This window comes from Amblyomma maculatum, chromosome 10, assembly GCF_055883805.1.
Source record: "Amblyomma maculatum isolate TAMU_Amacu chromosome 10, ASM5588380v1, whole genome shotgun sequence".
Classification (NCBI taxonomy): Eukaryota; Metazoa; Arthropoda; class Arachnida; order Ixodida; family Ixodidae; genus Amblyomma; species Amblyomma maculatum.
Window position 1 is genome coordinate 76,890,536 of NC_139353.1, and position 22,715 is coordinate 76,913,250.

The 22,715-nt window shown below is 45.0% G+C and overlaps 1 protein-coding gene across 1 annotated transcript in view; it reads left to right on the forward strand.

Moving 5' to 3' along the window:
- LOC146176838 (transmembrane protease serine 9-like) overlaps positions 1–22,715 on the forward strand; it is a 75,471-nt gene that overhangs the window by 46,986 nt on the left and 5,770 nt on the right. The window contains exons 9-13 of the mRNA XM_084581407.1: positions 1,195–1,389; positions 8,817–9,038; positions 13,275–13,381; positions 16,237–16,415; positions 18,213–18,348. Of these exons, the coding sequence (XP_084437533.1) occupies positions 1,195–1,389; positions 8,817–9,038; positions 13,275–13,381; positions 16,237–16,415; positions 18,213–18,348 (839 nt within the window). The remainder of the gene's footprint in view (positions 1–1,194; positions 1,390–8,816; positions 9,039–13,274; positions 13,382–16,236; positions 16,416–18,212; positions 18,349–22,715) is intronic.

The following is a 22,715-nucleotide window of genomic DNA, read 5'->3' on the forward strand; positions in this document are numbered from 1 at the left end:
CTCAAAACAGGAGACCACACCAGTTACATCAGAAAACACAAGTACTGAACGCGGCTGGCTTCACTGACAACCGTACATAAATATTCGTCATGCCTTGCGATCTAACGATACATTACGCCTCCCCCCCCCCCCCCCCCCCCCCCGTTCCCATAAGAGACTCCCTACTGAAAAAATTGTATGATGCAATAATCTCACATTTTCTCACACATTTCGCATAGGAAATCACATACAAATCGCATATAATTGTATAAGATCTCACAGTTTCTTGTACACTATCATAAATTATGAAATTATGATAAATATTTTATGATAATGATGTGCACCGTATGAGAGTCTATGCTATTTGGTGAGATTTTGTGAGGGTATTGACCGGTAGAACTTTTTGGTTTTCAGTAGGGCTGTGCTGGATGTTTTATTTTGTTGGCAAGCAGGTCTTATGGAGAAGATCGAGATTTCTGCAAAACAGACAGTTATGAAGTGCGTATGCAAATGAATGCGATTCGAGTTAAAGAAACCGGTTTCCTGAAAATCCGGCGGCTAGAGTGAGTTCCAAGCACGACTTGACCTTTCCAAAGAATTGTCGCCAAATCGGGAGCTGGTGGTGTTCCTTGAAAACAAAAGAACAAAAAGGGTTTCTCATTTTCAGAAAATTCGCACCACTCTATTACTAGATTAATTGCTTCGCGTATTTAGCTTTCATATGCTTCCCTAGTAATAGCGGGGCTAGCTAGTGGCGCTGACATAACGAACTCTAGGTAGGTGTAGTAGAATGAAGGGTGTATGAGCCGAGAATGTGCACGTTCGCTCTACAACAAAGGAAAGGACTTTATATTTGAATTTCGTTTTCGATGATTCAAGAACCCTTCTTTGTGACCGAATGAGGTCCGTACAAACGCCGCGTAATGATTACGAAGCACACCGTAAACGTCTGTTGAGAAATTTGAAAAAAGCTCATGGTCACTATAATATAGGGTACTTGTGGCAACATTATAGCGTATGAATGTTTGAGGTTCCATATGAAGCCCACAATGAATACACATCCCTGGCATTCAGGGTATCCTAGTGCATAGGGAGTGTAAGAAAAAGCGTTTTTATATTTCATGCGAGCGCCACACCACCTCTTGGGCTGCGGGCAAAAGTGATTCTCTAGACAAAATTAATTATTTTTCGTTCCCCCTCTTGCTTTATATGAAGGCTGTCATTTCGAAGACAATGACCTGTCGGGAGTCATCAAGAGCCCAGGGCATCCGCAGTTCCATCCGCTCGAAGCCTACTGCGAAGCCAAGATTGAGGTGCCTTACGGCAACGTGGTCAAGTTCCGACTCGAGGATGTCGACCTCTGCCCGCTTGCAAATAACAGCATCACTTTCTTCGATGGCGAGGTTCGAGGTGAGAGAACTACTGAATGCTTCTTGGACCTTGCATGCAGGGAGTATTGCTCTCATGGGTAACAGTTAATTTGTTAAAAATTGATTGTTAATTTCATATTGGAATAAGGACACGACACTGGCTACGTTTTTACTTTTACAGTGCCAGTTGCTGTAGTCTCACGCGGCGCTTTATAATACTGCTCCCTCTAGGACAAAAACATACGAAGTGTGAAATCTGTGAGGCTGCGTCTGTAAGCACGTCAGTGCCAAAGCTGGGAACATTGCGGTAAGGTGGTGTCATAGATAAGCACTGCAAAAAAGCCCATACGACGGGGTCTGCTGAACCACTTTAAATGCTTCCAACCTTTTCTATATTCTTTTCATCCTTTAGGTCATCCTGGCTTCAAGAATGCCAGTCAGGTTTGCCAAGGAAAGTAACATTCATTAGCTTCTGCCGCTGTGCGTAAACTTACCTACAAAACCACATAACGCTACATTATTGTAGCGTCGAACTGCAACAATCTGTTACCATCCGAAAAGGTGACAAAATCTGTCAGCATGGAAACGGAGAAGAAGGGATAACAGAGCTGACTGGCTTAAGGACTGAGAGATATGCGTTTATTGGTTGGGAAGGCAGAGAGATTGGGCGCGAAGATTAAGAACAGCCTGCTTCTCTACGCTGATTTCCGGAAAGGCCAGAGAAGAAGAAATAAGATTGCTATGGTGGGGTGACGCGATGAGGAATATGAAAATCATAATCGCGAGTTGAGGTCCTGGATGCTGTACCTGGAGACATTCGTTTTATGCGTGGTAGATGAGCAAAAAGAGGCACTATAGGGGGTCCAGCTTGCCTGATGGTGCCTTCATCAAAGGAATGGGCCCTTTAGTTTCTGAATATGCGTGTGGAAGCCTCACTATTCCGTGTGGCTGCTTCTAGGGGTCAGCGGATAGACACGTTACCAAGCAGTGTCAAACAAAACTTGCTGCCTTTATTCATCCTTAACTATAGTAGTAACATATAAATGGGTGCAATATCTTATCGCCTGAGTTATCTTTTAGACTGTTCGACAACGGAAGTTTTTTTTGGTAGAGCTATAAAAATAACCTTATTGGCAGGGGCTCTATTCGCTGTTACGACCAAGCATCCGCAATTGCGCGCTCTATTGTTCGCCTGTGGGCATGGATAAGTTTTGTGAATATGTGGTGATGGTCCAATGGCTCTAAGTGAGCCTGTTTCCAGGAATCCTGTTTTGTAAGCATGTTTTGCTTTGTGGACAACCTGCAAATGCCAAATTGAACCTGTCAAGAGAACGTCTGGAAAAACACAAAGAAACGTCCCCCTGCGGGAAATAGCAGGAAGTGCTTTCTTTCTTTTGTTCACCCTTCCAGTCGAGAAGTGCTATCCTCCAGTGATGAATGCCTCCTATCCAAAGGAGACGACAGAGTGACATGTCCGCTGACGTGCAGGACAAGAAAGGAGCATGACTCATACGGCCATTAAGTGATTTCCCGGGAATGCAGGAAAGATTTGCAATTGTCGAAAAGGGACCATGTTGGGAGCCCTATGCGGCGCCACGTGCACTCGGGTTTCTGAGAAGTAAAACCCCTTGTCAGAACCAGCCTGTGGTTTCTTTGCTGAAGAATAGAAATGTACCTCCTCTCCTCGCCGTTCCCAAGCTTTTCCCGCCAACAAGTGATCACGCCCAACGAATGAATGCCGGACCAGTCAGTGCTTCAGACCATCAGTGCAGTGATGTGTTCGATTGGATGCCGATACCTGAGGGGCGTGCCCTGGATTTGGTTGGTCAGCATCTTCAGAGAGGGGCTGGACATAGGGGGTTTTTAAGGACGCTGCAGAGCACGAAATGTCGCTCTGGGCCCTGGGTAAACGGCTCATCCAGTCGCTTCTCGCTAAGAACTCTTAACGCTTGTCATTTTGCTGATGTACCCTTCTTTTTCATGTAAATATTCTTGTAAATACGTTTTCTCAAAGTGCCAGTAAACCTGCTTGTACATATTTTACCAACTACGAAGATTCAGTCCTTCTTCAACCCCGAGTCTCTGCACGCTACCAAGTGAAGGCCGGGTCGACATAGCCCCAGCGTCACGACAACTGGTGATCAGCGGTGGGATCTGAATCTACAAGCACAACGACTGGTGACCAGCGGTGGGATCTGAATCTACAAGCCACAACATCTGCTGATTGGAGGTGGATCTGAAGCTACAAGCCACAACATCTGGTGATCGGAGGTGGCATCTCAAGCAACAAGCAGGAGCAACAATCGGCCAACAAGAAAGCAGCTCGGAACATCGATCGCATGTGTGGGTGAGTGCTTGGCTTTTCTTCTGATGTGGACCAGGTTCTAGAACAGGGTTAGATTTTAGAACTGGTAAAAAGAGAGTGTGGAAACGCCTTTAGGTTTGGTAGTTTGCACAGTTGTTTTGGAAGTAGCCGACACTCGGAGCGATCATGGACCTACAAAAGCTGCAGAAACCGGACCTGTTGCTGTTGTGTGAGGAATTGGGAATTGATACAAGTGGTTTGGCACGAAAACCCTTGATTTTAAAGGCAATCACTGATTTGGGAGCCGATGATGAGGAGCTCAGTGAAGCATGGAACCTCATCGCCCAAAACAAGGAGGAACAACTCAGACAGGAAAAGAGGCGTGAGCGCGAACGTCAGAGGGAAAAAGAGGAAAGGGAGCGCGAACGTCAGAGGGAAAAAGAGGAAAGGGAGCGTGAACTTGAGAGAGAAAAAGAGGAAAGGGAGCACGAACGTGAGAAGCTTGAGAGAGAAGCAAAAAAGCGGGAGCTAGAAATTGAGCTCCGGAAATTAGAAGTAGAGTTGAGCAAGAGGTCGGGCAATTGTCCCCAGCTAGCGGTACCTCTTCTCAACAAGGAGGCAGATTTCAAGATGTCAAAGTACATGCAGCCATATGTGATATCAGGGGATATCGGTCTGTATCTGGGTAACTTTGAGCGAACTTGCGAAGAACTGTCCTTCCAGCGAGACACGTGGTCTCAGAGATTATTGACGGTTCTGCCCTGCGAGGCAGCGGAGGTTGTCGCGCGGCTAAACAAGGAGGACGCGGACAACTACGAGAAGGTCAAAGCTTGCCTTCTGATTTTCGGAGACAGAGATGTGCAGGCCTTAACACGTTCAAAGGCGCGAGAACTAGCTACACTGCTCATTTCAGAAAAATCAACAGCGGAGGAAACGGCAGTTAAAACAGCGGTAAATGCGGAAAATAGCGGGCCAGAAAACTTTGAGAGCGAGGCATCTCAGATAAGTCAACATGAAAGTGAGCTTGATAAGACACGGAATGAGGACGTTCTTGAAAGTAACCTCTTGCCGCCAGTGTCTAGTAATCTCACGAGACTTTTAAGTGGAACCCGAGAGGACTTAGCTATGGAGCAAGCCAATGATCCCAAGAATAAGCTCGAAGTACAGTGGGAAGGACCTGCTAAAGTCGTTGCAGAGCTTTCTGACACTAACTACGCAGTGAAAATCCCCGATAGGCGTAAAGCAGTGCGCATTTATCATTGCAATCTTATGAAGCCTTATGTGCAGAGGGAAGCCGTGGTAAATCTAACTTTAAACCTTCCCGAGGAGATGGGGGACAACTTGATTTGCCTCAGCGGAAAAGGAAGCAACGCTCAGGAGCTTCACAAAAAGACGGAGCAGAGAGGAGAACTAAAGAAATCCCAGCTGTCCGATCTGGGCGAGCTAATAACAGAGTTTGAGGCCTGCTTCGTGGACAGGCCAGGCAGAACTGATTTGACTGAGCACGATATTGAGCTGACTTCAGACGTGCCAGTGCGATCAAGGTGCTACCGATTTTCTCCAAGGCAAAGAGAAATTCTGGATAGGGAAGTAACTCGCATGCTGGAATTGGGAGTAATAAAACCCTCGGAAAGCGATTATGCTTCGCCTATGATCTTAGTAGAAGCTCCAGGTAAAGACCCTAGGCCTGTGGTAGACTACCGAAAGCTAAATTCTCTCACCAGGGATCAAGTGTATCCTATTCCGAATATTGAGGAGAGAGTAGAACAGGTCAGTAGAGCGGCATATGTGACTACGCTGGACCTTACTCGAGGATACTGGCAAGTACCGCTCACTGAACGCGCCAGCAGATACGCGGCTTTCGTCACTCCGACGGGCAGCTACCAGCCAACAATGATGAGTTTCGGGCTCAAAAATGCTCCATTTTGTTTTTCCCGACTCATGGATAGGGTTTTAAAGGGGTGTGAAACATTCGCGGTGCCTTATTTAGACGACATTGCGGTTTTTTCCGACTCATGGGCGGACCATATGGTACATCTAAGAGCTGTACTGAGCCTTTTGCGTCAAGCTGGACTAACCGTAAAGGCCGAGAAATGTTGCCTGGCAAGGGCGACCGTGGACTACTTGGGTCACAATGTAGGTCAAGGTTTCAGGAAACCTAGCGAGATTAAGATTTCTGCGGTAGCAGACTACCCGCGGCCGAGCACGAAGACGGAAATTCGAGCATTCCTGGGTCTGACGGGATACTACAATCACTACATCCCTAACTATTCATCTTTGGCTAGCCCTCTGACCGACGCTCTCCGCAAGACAGAACCGACAAATGTAGTCTGGGACGAACAAAAGGAAGCCTCCTTCGTAAACCTGAAGGCTGTGCTGATTAGCCGTCCGGTATTGCGAGCTCCAGACTATGCCCGAGAATTCACGGTCCAGTGTGATGCCAGTGATCGAGGGTTAGGCGCTGTTCTCTGCCAGAGAGATGACGACGGTAATGAGCACCCCGTGCTCTACTTGAGCAGAAAACTGAGTTCTAGAGAGAGGGCTTATTGCGCGTCAGAGAAAGAGTGCGCTTGCATTGTATGGGCCATTCAAAAATTGCAGTGTTATCTTGGAGGGGCCAAATTCACCGTAGAGACGGACCATTGTCCCCTGGCTTGGCTGCAAACTGCGACATCAAAGAACAGTCGCCTTCTTAGGTGGAGCTTGATTTTACAGCAGTACAATTTTGAAATAAGATACAAAAAGGGGAAGTTAAATGGGAATGCGGACGCGCTTAGCCGCTCTTTCTAAGCGGTCCGAGATGTTCCTCACCATGTATCCAAATTGATAATCAGGTTTTATTTTTTTTTTCTCGTGCGCTTGTATATGTGTGACTATGTAAAGCAGCACGTTTGGTTTTCTAGGAATACGTGGGTCCTGAACGTCTTGAGAGTGGGCTTTTCTCGAACAACAATGGCAGTTTTCTTTTGACCTGGTCTCTTCAGACGGGAGCCGAGTGCTTGCTTCGACATGTGGTTGAGTTTCAGACAGCTCGAGCAATTTGGCCTACAACAATCAAGACAACGCGACAAGCAACAGCGAGCTTCAAGCGTTCACGTGCAGGCCATTAAGTCGTCTCTTCATGCAGCAGCTGGGACTGCTGCCCTCCGAGACTCTTCTGGCGGGGGAGGAGGCTGTTACGACCAAGCATCCGCAATTGCGCGCTCTATTGTTCGCCTGTGGGCATGGATAAGTTTTGTGAATATGTGGTGATGGTCCAATGGCTCTAAGTGAGCCTGTTTCCAGGAATCCTGTTTTGTAAGCATGTTTTGCTTTGTGGACAACCTGCAAATGCCAAATTGAACCTGTCAAGAGAACGTCTGGAAAAACACAAAGAAACGTCCCCCTGCGGGAAATAGCAGGAAGTGCTTTCTTTCTTTTGTTCACCCTTCCAGTCGAGAAGTGCTATCCTCCAGTGATGAATGCCTCCTATCCAAAGGAGACGACAGAGTGACATGTCCGCTGACGTGCAGGACAAGAAAGGAGCATGACTCATACGGCCATTAAGTGATTTCCCGGGAATGCAGGAAAGATTTGCAATTGTCGAAAAGGGACCATGTTGGGAGCCCTATGCGGCGCCACGTGCACTCGGGTTTCTGAGAAGTAAAACCCCTTGTCAGAACCAGCCTGTGGTTTCTTTGCTGAAGAATAGAAATGTACCTCCTCTCCTCGCCGTTCCCAAGCTTTTCCCGCCAACAAGTGATCACGCCCAACGAATGAATGCCGGACCAGTCAGTGCTTCAGACCATCAGTGCAGTGATGTGTTCGATTGGATGCCGATACCTGAGGGGCGTGCCCTGGATTTGGTTGGTCAGCATCTTCAGAGAGGGGCTGGACATAGGGGGTTTTTAAGGACGCTGCAGAGCACGAAATGTCGCTCTGGGCCCTGGGTAAACGGCTCATCCAGTCGCTTCTCGCTAAGAACTCTTAACGCTTGTCATTTTGCTGATGTACCCTTCTTTTTCATGTAAATATTCTTGTAAATACGTTTTCTCAAAGTGCCAGTAAACCTGCTTGTACATATTTTACCAACTACGAAGATTCAGTCCTTCTTCAACCCCGAGTCTCTGCACGCTACCAAGTGAAGGCCGGGTCGACATAGCCCCAGCGTCACGACATCGCATATATTTCAAGGACGTAGATGCAAATGTCCGTTATATGATATCGGCCCTCAAACCAATACGTCGATTGAATACTACGCCTCCTGATTCACCTCATTCCTGTGTACTCGGTAGTGTGCCATAAAGCAGAAGGCTGTCAGATGCACGGCAATTAACCACGGATAGGTGAAGAAAGTAATTTATTCAAAGGAAATAATTAGCCGACATTCATGAAATAAGCAACACGCCGTGGCTATTGGTTGATGCATTTGGCTGGAGAGCTTTCCTTCGAAGACATACATCCTTTTGTTCTTGAGGCTTATGCAATTATAGTGCACTTATGAACCTTCTCGGAAATTTTATCCAAAATACTGCGCATTTTGTTACCCCTGGACTTCTCGAATGTAAGCTATATAACTTCAGAGAATTGTACCGGCCCGACAACCTCAATTCAATACACGGTTCTGTTAGGAGATTTGAAACGTGTGGTCAAAGAGGTGTGACAGCACTCATTACCCGTCATTGCGTTCGTCTACATAATTAAAAGCAGTGGCCTTGGTCGCAGCACAACCGCTCCTCAAGTGGAAACTATACCAGATGCCGAAACAACATGCTTAAAAACACATGCTTAAAAACACATGCTTAAAAAGAAAGCTACCCAGAAAGCAGATGCGAGAGCAGGTGTCGCTCCTGACAATCGCGTGTAAGTGCTGTAAGTATACAGGGTGGCGCTAATCGGACAGGAGATGTTCGCAATGCAATACAATCTCCTTCCATTTGCCATGATGTGGAAGACAGCCGACATGCCTGTGTCCCATTTAGGAACGTGTCGTTTTTGTCACGCCATGCACTGTCCATGTAGGAAAAGTGGCGATTTTTGTTTTACCCTCCGGTGTAAACAAGATGGCCCTTTTGAGACGCTGGCTGGAGTTAGTGGCTCGCTTCTGTTCATTGCTAACTATATGGCGCATCTGCCGTCCATATTGTAAACAACCTTCAGTCATCAACATTTATGCCCTGCAGGAGGACGCCAACTGGCTGCCCTGACACCAAATGGTAACACTGGTGTTCAGAATGCCACCATCCTCACACCAGGCCGACGAGCGGCTGTGGTCTTTCGGGGAAAATGCTCACGTGACATTAAGAGCCGAGGATTTCATATCACCTACGAAGCCGAACCCCTACTTACATCCGGTGCCAACAACGCCAGTACCGCTTCGGACAGGATAGATGGCCTAGACCAAGGTGTGTTAACTTAAGCAAATTTTTTCGGCGGATTGTTGACAAGTGTCTGTGAAATATGTGCATGCGTACTTGCTTGGTAGGAAAAGGAGGCTTAAGGGACTCCGCCTTGGGGGCATGTTCTTTCTTATGTCCCGTCGCATCTCTTTATCTTGTAAGTACACTTAGATTCGTAGCGGCGCACTTGAAGAATCCAAGCAAAGAAAATGAGCTGGAGTGATCTGGCATAGGGAGAAAAGCATCAGCAATCGTTCCAGCTAGCAGGATTGTATCCGGGTCGCCAGTATTGTAGGCGAGGTTGTTGGACTAGAAGGGCAGCCCGGTGACTGCAAGCTGCCCTCTACTACAGCAATCTCGCTTAGACATTCATCTGTCTGTTACATTACGTTAAAGAGGTACTAAAGGGAAGAACTAATTCCTTCTAAAATAGACTCTTTGGTGTCCTAATATTGGAAATATGCATCTTGCATCGGAAGCAGACCTTTTAATAAGCTAGAAATAACTTGAGAGCGATAGACTGAAGTGAGGGCCCTCGAGAAATCGGGCAAATTAGTGAGCCCAGCAGAATTTCTTCCTCGCTTTCACGTACACCCGTATTTCAATAGAGACCGTAAGTACAACAGAAATAACGAAGTAGAGCGGCGGCGGCTGCTGTCAAGGTCGTTAACTGAAGCGTCTCTGACACTGCATGCATGTCGCTTAGTCGGCTTGCGGAAAGTGCTCATGCTTTGTGCTTCAGAAAAATGAACGAAGCGCAAGCTGTTAATATATTTCACTCCCTTCTCTGAATGATGACGTCGGCATAAGCCTAAAAGGGGATAAACTGTATTCCATGGTGACCAGGCTGGTGGCGCCATCTGTTGAAAAATACTAAATCAAAAGCCGATGTGATTGGAGAGAATTCCTTTTAAAGCATTAGCTTTACTGCGTTCATATGCAAGTTTCGCGTTATTTCGCATAATTCCTGCTCTCCTGCTTTCCACAGCTGGCGCCACGTGCTCGTGCTTCGCGTTTTTCTTTTTTGCGCTACGCAGGGAATATCACCGCGTTCATCGTCGTGTTCATGTATCGAGACACTATGCTAACAATGCTTACACGGAGAGCAGTGGGTTGATCATATTCGGAGACTAATGCCCAACTAGCTACACAAAAGGGCTGGTGAAACACAACACACGAGCCGCAGCCGATTACGACTGATGTAAAACTGCAATTTATGCTGACATAATGCAGTAACCATCATCATCTTCATTATGTTTAAACCACAAAACTCTATTTCGCTGTGCATTGAACGTCGCCGTCTTCATGAATTTCCATCTGCGCCACTCCTTCATATAACTATAGGCAAATACTCAATGCACATGACCAGTCTTGCTAAAAGACAGACCGCAACAGTGCCAGGCAGGCTGCCGAGACAACTGAAGAACGAGAAGCCAGACTACCTGCTGCCGAGAGGCTTACCAAGCGCGTAAACGAGCGAAGATCGAATCGGCAGTAGCGACTGCGGCCGATGATTAAACGCTTGTGAAACCTGGGCCGGCTTGCACGATAAAGTCCGAGCTAAGTCCAGACTTAAACAGGGTCTTTAGCAAGACCAGACTTCTTTAAGACTGCTCGGGTTCCGAACGCTTCGGTTCGGCTCGTGTTCACCAGAGTGGCTTCCATGAACGCCCTCAGCAACCACATGGGGCATTGTACCTCGTGACACAATCTTAAGCCGCAAAAAGCAATGGCACGGATTTTACGCAGTGCAAGAATGACGGAATGTTTACATCTTACAGCGGGGACAGGGTCAGCGCGTCCCTGTATTTCTCTAATTTCTCTACTGAGGTAACTGGCGCCCCTGTGTCTTAACCAAGACGGCACTAGAGTCGTAGTCGTGCAAGCGACTTATTCAAGTCAGGGCTGAAGCCCAGTCTCTACTCCAGTCTGAAGCGGCCATGCTAGTAGCCTATCCTTTAGACTCAGTTAAGTCTGGACTTGGCTAAGACAGTCTTAAGATCGTTTCGTGCAAGCGGGCCCTGGTGCAAATATAGCTTAAACTCTGCATTTTTCCCCTTTTCAATTCATTTTCTTCGTTCAGCAACGGTATGAGCGGTGTCGCAGGTGGCCGCAGTTACCACGTAAGCATTTAGTGGAGGAGCGAAGTATAGAAAAAAACTTGTTTCCTTCTCGATTTCTTAGCAGCGCAGTTGTATACTTGAGTACATAAACGCTATAAGTGCTCCCAAAGAGAATGTTTTCGTCTAGCGCAGGTTCTTGTTTCTTTATATTTTTCATTTCGTGTTCTTTTAAACAAATAGCCTAAAGTGTTAACAGTTGTGCTTTTCATTTTGTTCGTATAGATATTTGGTCCTAGAGAGAGAAAAAAAAATGGTGAGTGTATGTGTAAAAGAGAGAGCCGTAGAGCCAAAAACAACGAAAAATCCGAAAACGTCGCCAAGTGGCGCTGCAGTCGCAGGCATTGCGCGTGGAAGGTGGTGTTCACCAGCGTGTTTAACTTGGTCGGATATTTTCTCCCGGCGTCCGCTGTTATTTTTCCCGGCGGGTGAATACGAGTGAATTGATACACAGAATTAGTTATTGCCGGCTCCGTGTTCCGATTCCATCGCTCGCAATGTCTGCATCGCCGCCGGCCTTTGCGTTGAGTTAAACAGAACTTTTCTACTACTGTCAAAAGAAGCGTCTCTCCTGGCACGGGTATTTCACGTTTGTCATAAAGCATTGCCAAATATCGAATCGATGCTTGCACACTTCCTCGCAGCGCCAGAGGCGTCGTTTCAAAAGGCTGTCGATGGCGAGGACGGACAGAATGGTGGCATCTAAAACAAAAACAGAAAAGAACAATGAAAGTTTGTCATAACTGGAAAGGTTTAGATGCACGTTTGTCCTAACTTAAATAACGTGACAATTGTTTACAAGCCCTGTTCTGAAATGATTGAGTTGTGAAGCAGAAGCATTCGCCAGATTGAAGAGTGAGTAAATATGCTCCGACGATGTATGCTGTCATGGCTGGTCGCGGGATTCAGTCTGGCGCACCGACGACGAGTGCGTATAAATAACGTTGAGAAGAATTCCTCGTGTTTTGGTTCGTGTGCAACGCTGTCTTACAATGCTCTCTCGAAGGAAAATGTACCGATGGATGCATAGACAGTACTTCGGCCGGGCGTATAACTAAATACACCGGGTAGGATGTTAGCGTTTGTCGTTCTTTCTTTTTAACTTGCCAGCGTTAAGGGTTTCGTTCAATAGAAACCCAACGTGGTTGTCAGCGTTATTGCGTCGATAAAATCGAGTCGGGATGACAGAAAACTTAATGCTTAGAACACTCGGTTAACTGCGAATATAAGGTCCCAAATGCCTTAAACGCCGTAATGACCTGTAATAACAAAGATAAATTATTTGTTTCGACATGGAAATTAGTGGAAATAGAGGGAACGTTCCATTTAGACCACTGAGACACGTATCCTTTCAACTTGGTTAAAGGGATACCTTGAATGTCTGTGGTAAATAAAAAAAACAATAAGATATGGGCAAAAGTATAAAGTTGAGTCTATGTTTTCGAAATGATATGCGAAGAGGACTTGAGGCTGCTTAAGGTAATAATCAACGACTTCGTGTCATACCTCTAAGGAGGAAGTCAAGTGTGTCTGAAACTGTATTTTACGCTATCTTGCCGTCATTTATACAGGTTCGCCTTGCGCCAAGTGACTGAACAAGCTGCGCCCAGCAGCCACTGCTCACAATGACAGCTTAGCTGCGGCGCATATACACTGAACGTGGGCGGAAGTCAGTGGTCGGGACGTGAGCGTTCGCTCCTCGGTATGCAGGAATACGCGACGAGTACGCGACGAATTCGCGGCGGCGGGGCGCTCAAGCTTTTTTGCCGCGACCGTTAGGCCCATAGAGGAGGCCTTTATTCGAGTAGCGCATATATATACTGAGCTGATCTTTCTCGCTCTCAAAGCAATTCCTTGCCAACATGGCTGTTCCAAATGACTCCTTTCCTACCCATGCTTCTCGTCGCATGTAAGCATGTGTGCTTTGAAATGATCAAATGTATATATAAAGGGCGAACGTTCATTTAAGAAGACAAAGGAGGGTCACGGAATAGCAGCCATTGTGAGATGCCTGCTAAAAAGCACTGAATGAGTGTGTATGGTAAGACGAATGTGGTGCAGAGAGGAAGAGTGTCGATGCCGTTGTCTGTTTTTACGTACAGCTTGTCCTTCACTATTTCAGGCGTGTGCGGGAAACCATTGCTATCTCAGCCGGGTGATTCCGTCGGTGACCAAGGATCGAAAATAGTCAGAGGAAGCGACGCCAAAGTTGGGGCTCATCCATGGCAGGTAAGGAATCTAATTCGTTGGCTTTCATTGCAGATATTCGTGCCGAGTCTTATTTCGCCCTCCCTTAAGAATGGAAAATTGGTCCGGACAATTGACGTTGTAAAAATAACCGATCCCCGGCGTCGGTCCTTGTATGTCCGTTGTCGTTTGCAGGAAAATATTTCTGTACATTGTTTGCTGTACTCACGAATAAATTTGCCTGGCGATGGAGCCAAGGCTACAAGAGTGGAACTTTCGTCATGATGTTACTACACCATGTAGTTCTGGCATATCTGGCCTCAGGTGTGGTTTCGGTTTCAGTTCCACCTTTGCTTGAAATAATGGCTTCTGAGTCTCCAACGGCACAGAAGTGCCTTTCTTTAGATTACTTACGGTCTAAGCAAACGTATATTCACGGTTAATGAATATCACGCGTTACGTACGTTGCCGAAACAAGCGAAGTACGAAAGCGCACAGCACCAGCAGCCGACGTACGTTTCGGGAGATTCCCGGCAGATGGCACGGCCACCCCGTTTGCACAGTGCCTTGTACTGATTTTAAATGGACTACACTAACGTTGTACTAGATTATATTGTAATACAATCTTGATGTAAAAACAACACATCCATTTCTGCAACGATGTAATATTCCAGAGCAGGATTCACGTAATTTACCAAGGGACTATATTCTGCTGCGCAGTGAGCTGATGCGTTTTGGCTCTGTATCTTTGGCTGTATCGCCATAAAAGCTTGTCCCGGAGTATAATGGTGTTGAGCATTATTATCCCTTTCATTATTTTAGCGAGAAGTCGCTCCGTTTCTAGTGGTTGTTAAGCCATGCCAAAATCTTAATCTATTTCAATCAGTGTGCAGGTCGGTCCAAACAAAAGGCACGGAGGCACTTGCAAGCGCAATCCTTAATATGATCACGTGACCGTTTTAATGACAATAAAAAATGGAGCTGGCTCTATAGCATTCCTGGCCCGGCGTGACTGCTTAAACAAAGCTATCAATAAAGTTTATTACTATAGTGCTACTATTTCATAAGCATGCAATAAATTACGACAGCGGGAAGTTTCAACTAGTAACCTAAATTATTATTGGCACGTTTTAATTTATTTTCAGTATAGAATCCTGTCGCTATCTCAACGGGTAATGATGCGACCCTAAAATTTTCCGCGTTTGGTTGCCTTGCGTGTCCATACTTGCTATTTTTGACCGGCTAACGCATTTCATAACTTCAGATGAGTGGCATGTGGGCCATTTCATGTGAAACGTTCCCTGCCCCAAAATCGACCACCATTAATTCTCGTAAAAAAACAAACAATTACTGGCAATTCCGCGAAAGGGCTTGCGACGAAGTATTGTTAGTATTGTAAGAGCGCAACAAAACGTGACAAAGAGGACAACAACGGCACTGATGTTGTCCTTCAGCGCCGGTGTTGTCATCTGCTCCTCTTTGTCACGTTTTTGTTGCGCTCTTATATTACTGATCATCATGGTTCACCAACTTGCCCAATTAGCCGTTCTTTATAAGTACTGTTATCCAGAGAAATGTTGAAATATTCCGCGAAGAAGAAAAATTGTGGCCTGAGAACATTTTAAGTCATGCGTTGAACAAGATGAAATAAGAGGTAATATTTTGGGATATACTATTTACATTGTTTTTATTTGTCACTATAAAAATGGAACTACAAGACCTCGAATTTTCTTACGCCAATAAAATACAATAAGGCGTTTTAGTAAGTTAAACATCAGTAATGTTTAAGCCGAAATATTTGTTTCAGGATTTTACAGGTTGCGGTAGTAATGTTAAACATGTCTTAATGTTTTAGAATTAAGCGGTTTTACCAGAATTAGTAGCAAAATCCGCAACAAGTAACTTTTTCGGGATATTCATGCCTGTATTGCGAATTGAGGCCTTCGATATAAAAACACCTCATACTTCAGATGAGAAAGAACAACACAAGCGAAATATCCTAAAATAATATTTGCCCCTGCATCTTGTTTCACATTATCTAACTTTTTTTTTCTGCGGCCAACTTGAGCTCCTTCGCGGAAAATTGAAATAGCGGTTACGTCAACCAAATATTTGTGGAGAAAAATACTTCGTCAAAAAACATTTTGCCGTATTGTCATCACGTCCAATCCCTTCTTTTCAGAAGGATTGGAGAAGGTCGGTTTTGGGGCTAGGACGTTTCGCTTATCCACATAAGATAAAAAAAAAAGCACTCTTTGAAGTTTTAGCTTTTCGTGCTGTTTATGCATTGTCCTAAATGCCACCGACGCCATTTATCTTAATTGCGGGCTATATTTGATATCTCAGCAACATTTCCAGGGTACCTTACGATCATCATCAGTCCGACTGAGTCTACTGCGGGGCAATAGTGTGTTCTATATCTTGCCCATGAACATGTTCCTGTGCTAAAAGGGGCCACTTGACTTTCGCAAAAGTCCTGATCTCATCCGCCCAGTTAAGTTTGTGCCCCTCTTTGGCACAAACTTTGGCAGGCAGACATCTCCTGTTGCCATTAAAATATATCTCTCTCTGTCTTTGCATTTTTTGGCTTTTCAGGGAACCCATTTACTTTCTGATACGTGCTGCTTAATATTTGCGTAATTAGGGGAATGAGTTAGCGGATATGTAGGTAATTCAACGATCGATCGATCGATCGATCGATCGATCGATCGATCGATCGATCAATCAATCAATCAATCAATCAATCAATCAATCAATCAATCAATCAATCAATCAATCAATCAATCAATCAATCAATCAATCAATCAATCAATCAATCAATCAATCAATCAATCTGTCAGTTAGTCGCTGAAATGGGACAATTTTTGATCTTTCATGCAATGTGTTGCTCCATGCAGGCTCTGCTCAAGCACGCGAAGACTGATGAAGCCTTCTGCGGGGGCAGCCTCATCAGCCACCGCTGGGTGTTGACTGCGGCTCACTGCTTCAAGCAATACAGCCGCCACGACGTGTTGGTGGTTCTTGGCAAGCACAGTCTCGTTCACCGGGAAGACCACGAGATCATTCTGTCCATCAGGTGAGAGCCCTAATTTGACGAGCACACCATAAACATTGCTACTGAAGCTAGGGCTGCCATGCGGTCTTTTTAGAACAGTATGTGTTTTCTGCCCTCTAGTGCAGTATACATGTATCCAGGTTTCCGTCTAATAGTTCCTAGTGCCAATTCCCTGGTCAGGATGGTCCGTGCTGGCGCAGGGAAAAGCTATTTATAAATGATTGGCAGATGCCTTTGTCCTGCTGGGACGTAGTTAGACTACAGCTGCGGCTGGGGATGATGACAAGCAGCAGTCTCGCGCAGCAGCAACGAAGGTAATGGATATCGATGTGCAACCTTTACGAGGAATATTACCCGGATAGCATTAAACTAGGACAGGCTGTACATAGGATGCAGAGCACTGCTGTTGCGAGAAACTCGATAGTTAGATATGGCGCTAATAGTATTGAAGTTAATGAATGCCATTTCGAAAAAAAAAAAGGATTTCATTTATATGCTAAAACTGTTCAGAGGTCCTTCGCTAGGAAAAAAAGCAGTTCCTAACGGGTTCTCAATATTTTCTCTTCCTTAGTATTTCAGCAGTAAGTTTATTAACCATGAAATGACTATAGCTAAAATGATCGAAGCCAGTACTAAAGTAATAACTTCAGACTCAAGGATTGTGAACGAAAAGTTTGATGATACTTAAGTTTACATTAAAATTGTCAAGGTGTAAATCGGCTGGATGTGGTTAAAGAGCGTAAGTTTTACAGACAGCGCTGGGCTACATTAGCATGATTGATTCGGTTTATGAGGTTTAACGTTGCAAAATGACTGAGGCTATGGGAGGCGCCATAGTGAACGGCTCAGGAAATTTCGACCATTGTCCGATTGAACTTTACGTTTACGACAGTGTGTAGACATCGGTGGTCCAGGCACCGCATCATCCACGGCTAGACTGAGGAAGCGAGCCGCTGTTTAGCAGCTTATATAGCTTATCAGCTGCCATGTCGTGGTAAAAGCACCGATTTCAACCAGCGACGAGGTTAATGAGAAGAGCACGGTGCAGCTATTGGTCACATCATTGCCAACATTTCTTCAAGACCTATCCCGGCCAATCAGAATTTTGCTTCCACAATATCGACAACTGGTCGTGGTTTTTCACCAAAAAAGGGAGTGTTTTCGGGAATTTATTATTTCTTATATATATTATTGACATCGTTCACAGAGTTGTTCCTGGAATGAAGATTTGTTTCCTTTCATATGGTTGCGTACTGTACTGTGATATTAGATGTTCTGATCACCAAATTGATTTTATGTTTTTTTAATTAAAGTCCTAACATAATGCCAGGAATGGGGCATGGTCCCAAACAAAGAAAAATCTAGTTTCCTTCGCGTGACACGTAAAAAAATCTGTGGTCACAGGTATCACAGAAAACACCTTGAGGGGCAAGTTGATGTTGCGTAGAATCCAGAAATGTGGCGTAGCAAATACAATCACATGAGAAGAAACACCACACAACACAACACAACACAACACAACACAACACAACACAGGTATCACTTTGGGCTATGGGTGTCGTGTTCTTTAGAGTGGCGTCCATATTTGCCTTACTGCTGATGACCGTGCTTCTTCTGATCGCGTCTCTCCCGCGTCATTTCAACTCACTGACTGTTCTTCAGCGAATTGAGAAAAAATTTAACAACTCTTCGTGTGGTCCTTGTTCTAACCTTCTATAATTGCAGTCTAGTAGATCGAAGCCACGTGCTTCTATGTGCACCCGGTGTTGAAGCGGTTAAATAAAAGTTAAACAAAACCTGTCATTAATCTTATCGCAGGAGACTCGTGGTACACCCTGACTTCGATAACCGCACACTGGACAATGACATTGCTCTGATTGAACTGCGGGCCGCCATTCAGTACAGCGGACGCCTGAGCCCCGTCTGCCTTGGAGACGCTCAATTCATCGAGCAGGTTGGTACTACGAGTCCACTGTCACCAATTTAATAGTTTCCCAGCTAATTTCAGCGGGTTGCTAAAATTTTTAGCGGGTCAGTACAGTACGTTTTAGCGGTTTTTAGGTCTTGCTACCTTTTCTATTGGTGGTTCTTCTGATCCTACAATTTTTGTTTAGAATAGTGTACACTTTTTAAACTATAAATTCATTCTGTAAGAGAACAGCTCTGTGACCGCATGACCTAACTGCGATCTCAAGACGGTGAATATTCGAACCCCAATACGCCTTGAATTGATGCAGTTCTTTGGGCAGTCGTCGAGTTTACTGATGATGGACATGCGGTCTGGCAGACTGGGACCGTTTGAACATGCGCAGAAGTTTAGGAAATATCGGATACGGGGCCCTGAGGTTCGAGAAACAATTGCTACTATTCAACCGTTGCGAAAGAAGCACATTCTCTTTAACTGATACAGTTCCCATATTTCGAGTTTGAGTCGTTATCGAAGGGTCGCTATCTGAAGTGGCCTCGAGTCATCTGATTGGTCGAAAAGTCGAAACCGGATGTTGCCACTACGGAACCGGAAGAGGTGGCGGCATCATATTCTGGCGTTTCCACCAATGCGATGACTGGAGGTCACGCGAGATAGCGACACTTCGATAACGGCGCAAACTCGGAATACGTGGCCAGGGATGCTTCCGAGAAAAATTCCTTCTTCGAGCTGGCAGAGCTTGAGCTCTTCATACTGCTGCTGCTCTTGTTGAAAGTAGAGGTTGGACGCATGTTCAGTCACCTAAGCGTTTTAACTTGTAAATTGGGAACGAATTGTGAACGGAGATGACGAATCTAATCTTAATTATTCGAGCCATAGTTTTATGGCAGAGTGTAAATCCTGCAGAAAGAACGAACTGCTCCAAAAGGTAATCCAAACGATCGGTACGATATCAATTGGTCGTTGGCAGCAGTGCTGCAATCCCGCCTAGAATTGGCATTTTGAGTGGAGAAACGGGCATAGAGTGATCGCTAAACTGAGATGAAACAGACAAGGTCTTGTATAGAGTCAATGTGCCTGCAGTGCATGCGGGAAAGAAAGGTGCCCTTTTTAAATTTTAACTTGTACGTATACAGAAGGTGGGCAGAATCGTTAAGAAAATGAGAGCATTCTTAAGCTGAAGATCATAGTCAAAAAGAAAATGTAGTTTTTAAAAAAATGTAACATAATAATTGTAATGTTTGCCTGTCAAACAAAAAACGAAATGCATAAAAATTGGCTTTATGATGCAAATATTGAATTTAGTACTTTTTAAGCACTTTTTTAGCGGGTTTTTATTTCTGAATTGGCAACACCGAGCACGATGCACAGAGCTACTTTGTTGTGAATCCTGATCAATTTCTGCTCACAAGCCCTTGTATTCAGGTGTTATATATTTTGCTAAGATCTTATAGGGAAGGGGGGGGGGGGAGGTGCTCTAGATTAGTTCTGCCACTCCTACTGAACATTTATTGATGCAATAAAATTTAGAGATGACAGCCAGAAATAAAAATTTGGAATGTCTCCTCCCACCACCCGTCAACCAGCATCTACCTCGGCAGCCATGACTGTGTTGGGGCCAGATGCCCGCACAGGCACCAGAAGCAAAGTACATGACTCAGGGCTTTGAATAAATGTGCTTAAATCAATCTAGAAGAAGCCATATTGCATTTTAATGTGTTGTCTAACGTTGCAATATTTCATAAATCTCAGCCATACGTGTTTTAATACAAAATTCACGGGTATGATACCTGCGGACAAGTTCGACATATGGCGCCATGGATCACAAAGACTCTGTAGTCCATCTGAGAACGCACGAACACAAAATATGTACGAGCCTTAGATTCGCATGAAGAACATGCTTACAGTGTGCATTATTCTAGCGTGCACCCTGCAGGATGGCTGCTGAGATGGTGTGGAATTTTGCTGCTGAATTGCGTTCCGGCCTCAGGGGCCACATTGCATTGGAGGCTAAATATAAAAAAAATTCTTGGGCTGTGCGATGAAAGCGTGCGTTAATAAGCAATAAGGTAGCTTAAATTGGTCCGGAATCCTCCTCTCGTGCATTGCCCGTGGGCCATGTTGATTCATGGAAAAAAAAAAAGAACTTGATATACGTATATTTCAACGTACAGAAAGTGCTGATATATAAGACAAAGCAACCAGGGCGCGACACGAACGCAGGCCCATTTGTAGTGGCGCATTGTTTTGGGATATAACAAATGTCGGGGAGTGGTGGTACATATTTTAAAATGATGACAGCCCGAAAAGCTCGATGCTTCGTAGGAATAATGAATACAAGTGGGCTGCTTGTTATGTAGCCTTGCGGGCAAGAAAGTTTTCAAAATGTTTGGAATCGGAGCAGGGTGATAAGCTTTATTGTGCTAGAAGAAATGTTTTCTATTGGGGGGGGGGGGGGGGATGTACTAGAGCCTCATCAAGAATGTGGTCATGAATTCACTAAGGTAGAGGAATTTGAATGCTGTTTTCACGGGCAGGTCTGTTTGAGTCGGAAATGAGCAATGCGGCCTCCCATTAGTTTGGAATCCAAAGCTGCAAAACTGAAAGAGGGAGTCCAGAGAGGGAGAGCAGAGTGTCTGGGATAAAGCGGCAAGCTGGCCACATCGCTTACAAAAATGAGGAGTTGCCACAAGACAGTTTACTAAGAATTTTTTTCGAGTTGCTTTCACGCAGCCTTTTGGGGTTTAGTGATGGAAATTTGTGCCAGGGGATGGAGAAATCTAACCTAAGCGTTAGTGCATGGCGATGTCTTGAAATGTAGCCATGCGAACCCTCCCCTTTACCTGAGTTGTTACCTGAGAAAGAATACATTCGAAAGTTCAATTTCAAAATAACTTCTTTCAGCTCCATTGCTCAAACAAGTTGAGAAACGTGTAAAGGTCTCAATGCTGCCAACTTTCTCCCTACATACTTATAACCCCTTTATAATAAAGTCACTGGGACCGGCGAAAATCTTTACTATATCAGGGTCTTTACTATATCAGGTGTTGGGGTTGAGATAGCCCCTAAGATGGTATCCGGTAATCAAATGGCTACCTACAAAACGCGTCTTGTTGATGTATGAAAAAAAGAAAAAACGCTCTAAAATACCGTCTACCCCTTTCTCATAGTCTCTCTGTGCAATTTCCCTTTTTACATTTATAAGATGTTTTTGTTTGCATCTTCTGGGAGTACTTCTTAAGCACGAAGGAAACGTGGCTGTAAATACTATTGAACTTGATTTCATGTGAAAACCAAGTTTTTTATGAACACTGCATCATCGCCCGCTTTTATTTAGGAGATGGTAGATTAGAAAAGCGGCGGCAATCAAACACCGCAAAAATCGCACACGCCACGCCTCTAATTCTCGCCACCTCGCCTCATGCTGTTAATGTTCAGCCGTTTGTTCCCTTTATTTTGCTGCACTTTTACCCTCTTTTACTTTGTGAACGAATCGCGTCGCCTTCTATGCATATTTGCAGTCAGCTTTACTTCCCCCCCCCCCCCCCCCCCCCCCCCCCCACGACCGACATGCTTTCCCTCACGACTCCAAGGACTACGTAAAGTTGGCTTTTTATGTCCACGCAAGCATAATGGTAAAGCCAATAAAACAAACTCTCGGTGTTGTTATATATATTTTTTTATATGAAGAGAAATTTGCCTCGCGATCCGGGGTAACACACTTGCGGCGATGTCAATTCGTGTTAAGTACGTCGCCGCTGCCAGACGCACTTTACTACTATTGGGTTTTATAAAAAAATGACATTACTGTAAAGGGGAAAAAATGTAGTCTTCTATGGAAGATGGACTGGAACTTCAGGTTCACTTTACTATACCCAATTTTGTTACTATATCTGAGCTTACTATAACAGGGTTCTACTGTAATTGCTGCTGGCGTGATTAATTATCCACCAGGATGAACGTAAATATGACTTGGTAAAATTAATGCGAAATAATTGCCAAATTTTGTTCCAGGTGCAAAAGATGTTTGGTTTGGGCTAGTTGGCAGCAATTTCTTGAAAACAGAGCGCAAATAAAGACAAGGACGACACTTATGCGCTGTTTTTCAGAAAATGGCCCCAGATACCTTCGGATCGGGGTTTCGGTTAAACGTCACAAGTGGAGGTCTGCCGCAGTGCCTCTATCCCTACAGGGATTTGTTATTCCGCTCTGGTGAGCGCTGACAGCACCCTAGTGTTCCCCCTACCCCCTCGGTCCCTAGTGTGCAGGATAGAATCAGTGGGTTGGGTGGGTCGAATCAGGCATCAAGCGGAGGGTGCTAGCGACGGGTTTTGAAATTCGATCACAAGCCGATGAAGTGTGCTTTAGAGACGCAATAAAACACAACTTCTGCA